The 8,462-nt window shown below is 42.4% G+C and overlaps 1 protein-coding gene across 1 annotated transcript; it reads right to left on the reverse strand.

The window, feature by feature from the left end:
- Positions 1 to 3,664: 3,664 nt before the first annotated feature.
- Positions 3,665 to 6,809, reverse strand: LOC124677762 (probable tetraacyldisaccharide 4'-kinase, mitochondrial). The gene is made up of 7 exons (XM_047213725.1): positions 6,600 to 6,809; positions 6,290 to 6,523; positions 5,936 to 6,085; positions 5,339 to 5,548; positions 4,592 to 4,651; positions 4,160 to 4,240; positions 3,665 to 4,068 (listed from the first exon to the last, which is right to left on the reverse strand). Exons 1-7 carry the CDS (start codon positions 6,660 to 6,662, stop codon positions 3,913 to 3,915), a joined length of 954 nt encoding a protein of 317 aa, XP_047069681.1. The 5' UTR covers positions 6,663 to 6,809; the 3' UTR covers positions 3,665 to 3,912.
- Between the last annotated feature and the right edge of the window lie 1,653 nt (positions 6,810 to 8,462).

The raw sequence follows: 8,462 nt of genomic DNA on the forward strand, positions 1-8,462 counted from the left end.
CAGCCCCTTCCGACAAGCTCATCTCATGATCATCATGAGACCCTTCAGCCAGACCGGCAGTATAGGGCGGCAGTGAGCCCTATATCTCCGCAGGATCAGCAGGCCACCGTGATAGGCGCCTCTACTACCTCTCCTTCCCACATATCAACCATCATCATGGAGAGCAGGAACACGGTGTTCATCTCCATGCCTGATGATGCCATGGTGAGGGAAGCCTGGGAAGGAGGTGATGAGGAGAGGAGGAAGCGAAGGCGTGTCGATGATCAGCCTCCGGCTGTGGCGCTTCCATTCTTCGTGAGGCTATCGCCGGCGTCATCTGGAAGAGAGGGGATGCAAGGAGCTGATGATGGCGATGCAAAGGTATCCAAAGTAGTCCCAAGCCCTAGCACTCTCCATCTTGCAGTAGGCCAGCAAGAAGTGGATCTGGAGCTTAGGCTTGGGACTAGCTAGCTTGCTAGTACTCTCAACGTTGCATGATTTAAGCTTCTAATTTTGCTATTCCAACATGATCATGTGTGCCTATGCGTTGGAGTTCATGCTCCTATTCTTCTGTCCTCCCAATCCATTCTTATTTCGTTTGTGGTTAATTCTTTGTGATTGCTCTGAGTCAGTAAATCGGAATCAGTGTATCTTAGCTAGGCCAAAGGCTTGTCAATTTATCTACATATGAGTGTATATACGTACGCCGATCAAACTCTGCAAAGCTCAAATCAAGACATCTTCAGTCTGTACCCCAAGTGTTGTAACCTACTTATGTAGTGCCTCACGAAATCCCCCCCTAGCTAGACTGCACATGCAGTTTCATTTTATTACAATCTGATCAGTTAGAAGGTTTGATCTTCTTGTCATGTTTGAGATCCCTTGATCTTTTTATTAATACATGTGATCTTGTCCATTCTCAATGTCAATTTCTCGGAAAACATAGCTTCTGATGGATCCATCCCTATATAATTCTACTGATATGCATGATGCTTCATTGGTTAACAAAGAGTTCTCAGTGCTTTGTGTGCACAAAATATGAAATGGAAATTATAACTAATTAACAAAATATACATATAGGTGTACTAATCATCTGTTAATGTTTCTTCAACAAACTATTTTCCAAAAAAAAATCCTTCAAACAATATAGGGCAATAAATAGCTATATGTTAGGCAGGGAAGGATATATAGCTTTATCATGATCGATTTTTAAAGTAAATTAAAATCCTAGCTAATCTATGTGAAACATATTCCATACCACTAGAACCAAATCTATAATACTTATTTCAAGTTGGCCTCGTGATGCCTCAACTATAGTCTGTCATACATTGGTGTTTTCCTCTTCAACCATGAGCATGGTTGCTTCTTCTTTCAAGTCAAGTCACAAGCAGACAGTAGATAGGGCAAAGTGATCATCTAATCTTGTCTTGTACACACACTACTATGTGTGTAGGGTACATCATTGCAGAAAAGAGAGAGAATATGTTTCTGTTGTATTATATCATATCAAGGTTCCAATGATAAACAAAAAGGTGTCTATGTATATATATTTATTGCAAGGCAAATCAAACAATTGATTATTGTAAACTTTCTCTTCCATAACAGATAAATAGTGCTTGAATGTAGTGAATAGTAGTGTGAAGTGAGGAACTGCACATGTGCGTACAGATTAAAGCAAAAAATGAGGAGTGCACATGTATGTACAAATTAAAGCAAAGACCAGGGTTGTAGATGCTGGCATGCATCTATACTGGATACTACGCACCCACTCGCAATATATGCCACTGCTGACACAAATTCCAGGAGGGTAGCATGTACAGGAGCAATATGAGAAGCACATGCGTATCAGCATATATAACGTCGATGGAATAATTGCAACATGCACGTACTTCTGTAATCAGCGTACAAGTGTACAGTGAAGCAGGACAGAATACTTCTATCTGTACCTAGCTAGCACACTTGCATACTTACAGCCGACTGTGTCAACCTGCTAGATCCCCTGCCAGCAATGTAGTATCATTCCTTTCGTCTTTCTTGGTTAAATGAAACCATAATGCATGGGTAGCTAATTAACCAGTTGCTTCTAATCCATGCATAATGCTAGTATGTTACATGCACACATCTATTTTGCCCCTGGAAGAGAAACCATAAATTTTGCTTCATTAATTCAATTGCTTTTTATCAATTACCTTGCTTCTGTACTTACCTTCTAATTTTACATGTGAGCATGCATCATGCTTGCACGGATGCGGACTTGTATATATCGCATAAGTAATTTGGTATAAGAATGCTAAACATAACATGTCTAGGATAAAAAAGGAACACCTGACATACATAAAGTTCTTTGCAATAAGCTCCCTTGTGCAAAATTTATGCCAACTACACCACCTGATAGTGAACAAATACAAATTTACACAGGCAGCCAAAAGTTTATTCAGAAATAAAAAGGGAGCGAAAAAGATGGTTCAAAGCATTGAGAGGAGAAATGAACCCATCTCCACAAGATAAAACATGCATGCATACACAAGGAGATGTGTGATTCATCTGCTCTGGCTCTCCAGAATAGAACACACGGTGCAATACACATCAGGGAATTTCTTACCAAGAGCTAACTAGTAATCAGTAGTTGCACGTTCCTATGTTTACTGTTGTGGATCTGCACCTGTATGTACAATTCTACAGTACAACACACATAAGTTTCAATCTGCGCCTAGCTAGCACATGCACATACTGATACAGTCACCTGTACGTGTCTAGCTAGCTCCCTTGTCAGCAGACCATTATTATTTTCATGTGTACATCTGAAGTGTCCTTCCTCACTTCTGTCATTATTGGTTACTTAAAACTCTGATGCATAGGTAGCTAACTAACCGATTGCTGCTAATCCATGCACATTGCACAATGCTACAAGCACACATTTATTTGACCTTACGAGACCAACATTCCATTTGTTCTATTAAGTTAATTCCTAGTGTACATAATTAGGTTGCTTCTCTCCTTGCCTCAGAAATCTATGACATGTCAATTGAGTATACAAGTGTTAAACATAAAATGGCCAAGAAGCCTGAGATTTAAGGAAATGATAGACATGGTATAAATACATTCGTACATACATACATACACTTTCATGGAATAATCTGGGTTTTGCAAAATTTACGATAACAAAATAGTAGACAGTTAATGATTACACATTAACACAGACATGCCAAAATTTATTTGGAAAAATAGTTACAAAGAAATAGAGTTATGTTCAAGTTAACTAAAAGACTTGCAGTTATATTAACAAAGGCAACCAAAAGTTAATTTAGAAACCGAAAAGGAGCAACCAAGAAATAAAGTTGTCTGGATTTTACTCAGACAACTCAAAGCATTGAGTAGAGTAATGCACCTACAACCCATCATTCCAAATATAAATTCATCCACAATGAAATGTATGGTTGGTTTGCTCTGCAAATCTATAACATATAATGCAATGCACATCAAAAAAATTCTTACCAATAAGATCGACTACTTAAATAGTAGTTGCACCTACCTTGGATCGTAGTATGTAGGTTAGAGTAGGAATATTGTAATAACAGAATGTCAACTCGACTAAGTGGACAGACATAGGCAAGTCTTGATGGATATATTTACCTACCAATGCAACCTTTTCAAAGAAAAAACAACCGAAACCGAAAGCGATATATGAACAACAGAAGAGAAACACCTTTCTCATTACCCTGATGTGGAGCTTCAGACCACTGACCCAGTTGAAAACTCTTAAGTTCTGAATGTTCCAGAGCACCGACACAGGATTTTAACTAACCAGTTAAACAGCGACATAACATGGTACATAAGTGACAGGCCCCAATGGCAGCATTGTTTTGCTTCAAGAATTTTTTAGCTGGATATAACCAAATGATCAGCAACTCATGGCTAGGCCCTCCCTCTGTGTTATTTTGCACGCCTAGTTCTTGTAATAATGTCCTTTACTTTCTTCATCAATTCCTCTTCTCCTTGTTCCTTGAGGGGCATAATTTGCAAAGAAGAAGACAGGACCCAAACCTTTGCGTCCACCATCCCAAGGACATCTGGACCGCGGTCGTAATCCTGTTAGAGAAGTAGATAAAAAAAGGACAACATAAGCAGTCAGATGGATTATCGTAGAAATTGTAAGCAGGAAGTCCCAAAATGGCAATACCTTCTCTGTAACTAAGACGACAGTCTCTTTGTTATGTTGATCCCCAAGCTTCCTCGCCTTTTCTTGGATTAACTCTAGGTCCTATAGTAGGTAAACAAGGATAGTAAAGTAATAATCATGCAATGAAAGACAAAGAGGTAGCTAATACCCAATGCCGAAAGCTCCCACACAAAGAGTTCGCTAGTACTAAGAAAATATAAAATTAGAAATAAGGTCTTGCAACAGCCCGCATGTATGAGCTAAAATGGATGTAATGCATGCCATACTATCAGAAATGGTACAGATTAATATATTACAGTCCGATTGGCAAACCAGGTCTCATGTTCGCAATGGACATGTGTATGTATCATTTTGAAAGTACTTTTTTGTTGTTGATGTGGAACATTCCTAACGACCATGTTAAGAAAAAGAGAAGAGGTGGGAGCCACTTACATGATCACGGAAGAAATGGTGATCACTGAAATCCAACCTATCAATCTTGATTGGACCAATCTACAGAAGCAGTAAGTAAAGTATTATTTTCATGATTTCCTGGTAGCAAGGTTTGCTGACTATTCAGGTATCGGTATACTCCCTTGTCATAAATAATAAGTATTATTATAGACCTAGAACACTGCATTGGGCTAGTATAGATCATAGAAGTTTTTATTAAAAATGTGATTTCTTTGTTAGTGGGAATGTCTGCATTGTTTTCCCAGACTAAACAGAACTCAGTTGACAGTCATGTGGTACCTGTGGACTGTAGTTACCATATATTTTTGGAAGAAAAAAATGAGTAAAAGCATCATAGATTAGTCAAGAGAAAATTTTAATTGATGTTGTGTAACTTGACTATGTATTAGCCGACCAACTTGATCTTCAATTAGTTATATGTTAACAAGAGTGATGTGTGGAAGGCATCAAAGGAAGAAAATATTGAGGATATCTGAAGGTTTCACATAAAAACTTGAAAATAATCTGCAAACTAAAATTTAGAGTTGGTTTAGTACACCTAAGAAACATTTATTAGGGTGGATGATGGATAAGCAGCAAAACATAATAGCAAGAACCCACTATACACACGTATATTGTCTTTGCGGAATGAATAACATAAAAACAGGCAACATTCCATTCTTAAGCTAGGTAATGCCAAGCTAAGAGATATAGACAAATAAACGAAAGAGTAAAGGGAAAGCGTACCTCACTAACTGTATTTATGAAAGCATCTGGGCAACCAATTGCGGAAACACATAGCACAACCATGCCATCCAGCACCCTAAGAGGCAGTCTCTGTAGTGGTTTATTAATCTCAAAAATATGTGACGGGGCCAATTTGCTGAAGAACACTGGACATGTCGCGCCACTATCTTGGACTGTACATTTAATATTTTCCAGTTGTGCTTCAGAAGCCTGTGTAATAGTAAATGGTAGTTCAGAGAACGTACAACCGATGAAATTCTTCATCAGTTTGAGGTAAAAGTACCTACATCTCTCATTTCTTGCTGCGCAGAGTGCACTAAAGGGTGGTCCCCACTATTTATCAGATGAGTTCTGCTCACAATATGGGAAAGCCAGCAAGCACCTTTGATCAATTTTACTTCTAAGTTCTAACTTCTTAAAATCATATGAACGTCATACATAAATTTCTACTTGGCAGCTTAAATGTATGTTCGCTTACTTCAACAGCGGAATTGTAGTGCCTAGTGTCTAGAATAATATCAGACGCTGAAGATTTAATTCCCGGCTGGAAGCACAAAGAAGCAACACAAAGTCTTAGTCGCTGAGAGTATGACATACCAGATTCGCATGATGAATAACCAGTATATCAGCACGAGTAAGTGCGCTCAAGGGTTCCCTCATGGGTCCTCGTGGAATGAAATGACCGTTTCCCCAAGGTGTCAGCCCATTGACCATCACAATCTCCACATCTCGAAGCAAGCTCCGGTGCTGCCTACAAGGAAGGAGAGGCAGAACTGAGCATACACACATGAGAAGGTTTGTTAAGGAACACACATGTCTGGTTAGCAAAATAAAGATATGCCTCTGGGTCAGAAAATTTTAAAGCGAGATCATGTAAACCATGGTACTGATGGATTGAAAATTATCCACATAAGTAGACTATGAAAGAAAAAACACACAAATACTTGATACCTGCATTCCATCATCCAGTATAGCCACTCCGATTTTGGCAATTGCAGCGTTTACCACCCGGCTGGGTGCTGACAAAAGATTCTCCCCGAGGAAGGCCTCACAAGGATTCACATAGCCATACTTTTGCAGCATTGAGGAAGCCACAGCAGCCCTATTTGCACCAATCCCAAGCTTAGTGGTAGTATCAGCAAGGCGCCTCTGGAGCATCTTGGATTCATCGCCTCCGGCATAACCCTGCAGCACCAAAACTGAGGTCACGAGACATAGAATTGACAGCAAACAAGCAAGCAGCATTAGGAGTGTGGTTTACCCTTGTTAGGATGAGCGGAGAGATGCCAATGTTGTGAAACCGGCGGGCCAGGAAGTCGACCATGGGCGTCTTCCCGTTGCCGCCCCAGGTGAGGTTGCCGACACTGACGACCGGGACCGGGAGGGTGCGCCGTGGGCGTAGCGGAGAGGACGAGAGCAGGAGGGGGAGGCGGAGGAGGACGGAGGCGGCGGAGAGGAGAGGGAGGAGGAGTGCGCGGTGGAGGAAGGGGAGGTCGGGGACGGCAGCGTCCGGGGTGACGGCGAGGCGGGCCAGGAGCTGTCGCGCCTTCTCCGTCGCCATCTCTGGGGTCCCCGGGGTGGCCGCCGGCTCGCCGCCGTCTGCCGGCGGATGTTTCAGTAGTCAGTAAGAGTGACGGGTAACAGAGCGAGGTGGGCCGAAGTTGGTGGGCTGTATTTGGTGGTTAATTGTTGTTTCCAGAATTTTAGTCCCACCCCGCTAGTTGAGCAACAGTTTCGCCAGGTTAAATAGTTGGATGCTGGCCATCGTATCGGCTGGGACCGGTGGCGTGGTCCTGTAACCCTAGATTGAAAGGGGGCTGTGGGGGCCGTAGCACGCTTTGGCGGCCCGGGACGCCCTAGCAGCACTTATCCCACAAGCGGGCGTAGCACGTTGGGCTCCAGGCAGCACTTCTGTTCGTGGACGTAGCACGCCTTGGGCCGTCATTGGCTCTTGGCAGCACTTACATGAATGGACGTAGCACGCTTGGTCTGGCAGCACTTCTGCACATTTTTTTTGAAGCACAATATATATTAAGCAGGCAAATTTGTCTCGTTAAAAACTTTCCAATCTACTTCAGTATCCTGGAATGAAAAGACCACGTCTCTTTAAGACAGCAAAGTCGAGTTACAATCAAGGGTGATCAGCTCCGAACACGCAAAGTAAACCACTAAACCCTGACGACCCTAATTTCCAAGCAAATCTGAATATGTGAAGTACAAAAATACTCCTATAGTCCTATTTGCTTTCTTCACCATGATTACGTGAAGTACAAAAATACTTCTATAGTCCTATTTGCTTTCTTGACCATGATGAGCAGCGCGTCCAACTGTGCTTAGCAAGTGGGAGGCCATTTTTATTCATTTAAGAAAGAAGTCTAGATAACTCCCTAAATATTAGGTTTGGGACAAAGAACGCCCCTAACTTTAAACTGGGGCACTTAGCCCCCTATGTTTGTAATACCGAACAATTAGGCCCCCTACGGTGGTTTTGCCTAAATCGTTGGCGGTTTTGGTGGCCTGGACGTGCGGCACCTTCAAGCGTGGATCGACTCGTTGACCACGCTTCCTCACCTCTGCGTTGACGACGGCATGGCATTACCTCCTCTGCTCTGCTTCCTCACCTCACGCCAGGGATGCGGGAAGACAGCGACATCATCGTCGTGTAGGAGAGCGGCCGCCGACATCCGTCTCCTCCTCGCTCTCCTGGTCGTGCACGACGGCCGCTTCGACGACACCCTGGAGTGGTATTTGGAGCTCCGCCGTTGAACGATTGCATCTGTATTCAGCACTAAAGATGATCCATGGCGCCTTGGTGAGTTGTAGCTCAGGCTCTACTCCATGGCCAGCAGCGCCATCGGCAACTTCGAGCACTCTGTGCGTGAAGCGCCCTGTGTATACCAACAACGCGAGGGAGGTCGTCAAGGGCGTGTGTCTGTGATCAAACGATTTCTCTTCCCATCCTTGATTATATTACTGTTTAATTAATTACTTGTTGAAAATGATTAGAGATGAAGAGGATTAAAATTAATTTGATGAGGAGAGTTCTTGCATCCTCAATTCATCAGCCTTGCTCTGGTTCATGCGCAGCTGCACAACAAGAACAAACATTGAGCCATTGAGGCAT

This window comes from Lolium rigidum, chromosome 7 (genome assembly GCF_022539505.1).
Source record: "Lolium rigidum isolate FL_2022 chromosome 7, APGP_CSIRO_Lrig_0.1, whole genome shotgun sequence".
NCBI lineage: Eukaryota > Viridiplantae > Streptophyta > Magnoliopsida > Poales > Poaceae > Lolium > Lolium rigidum.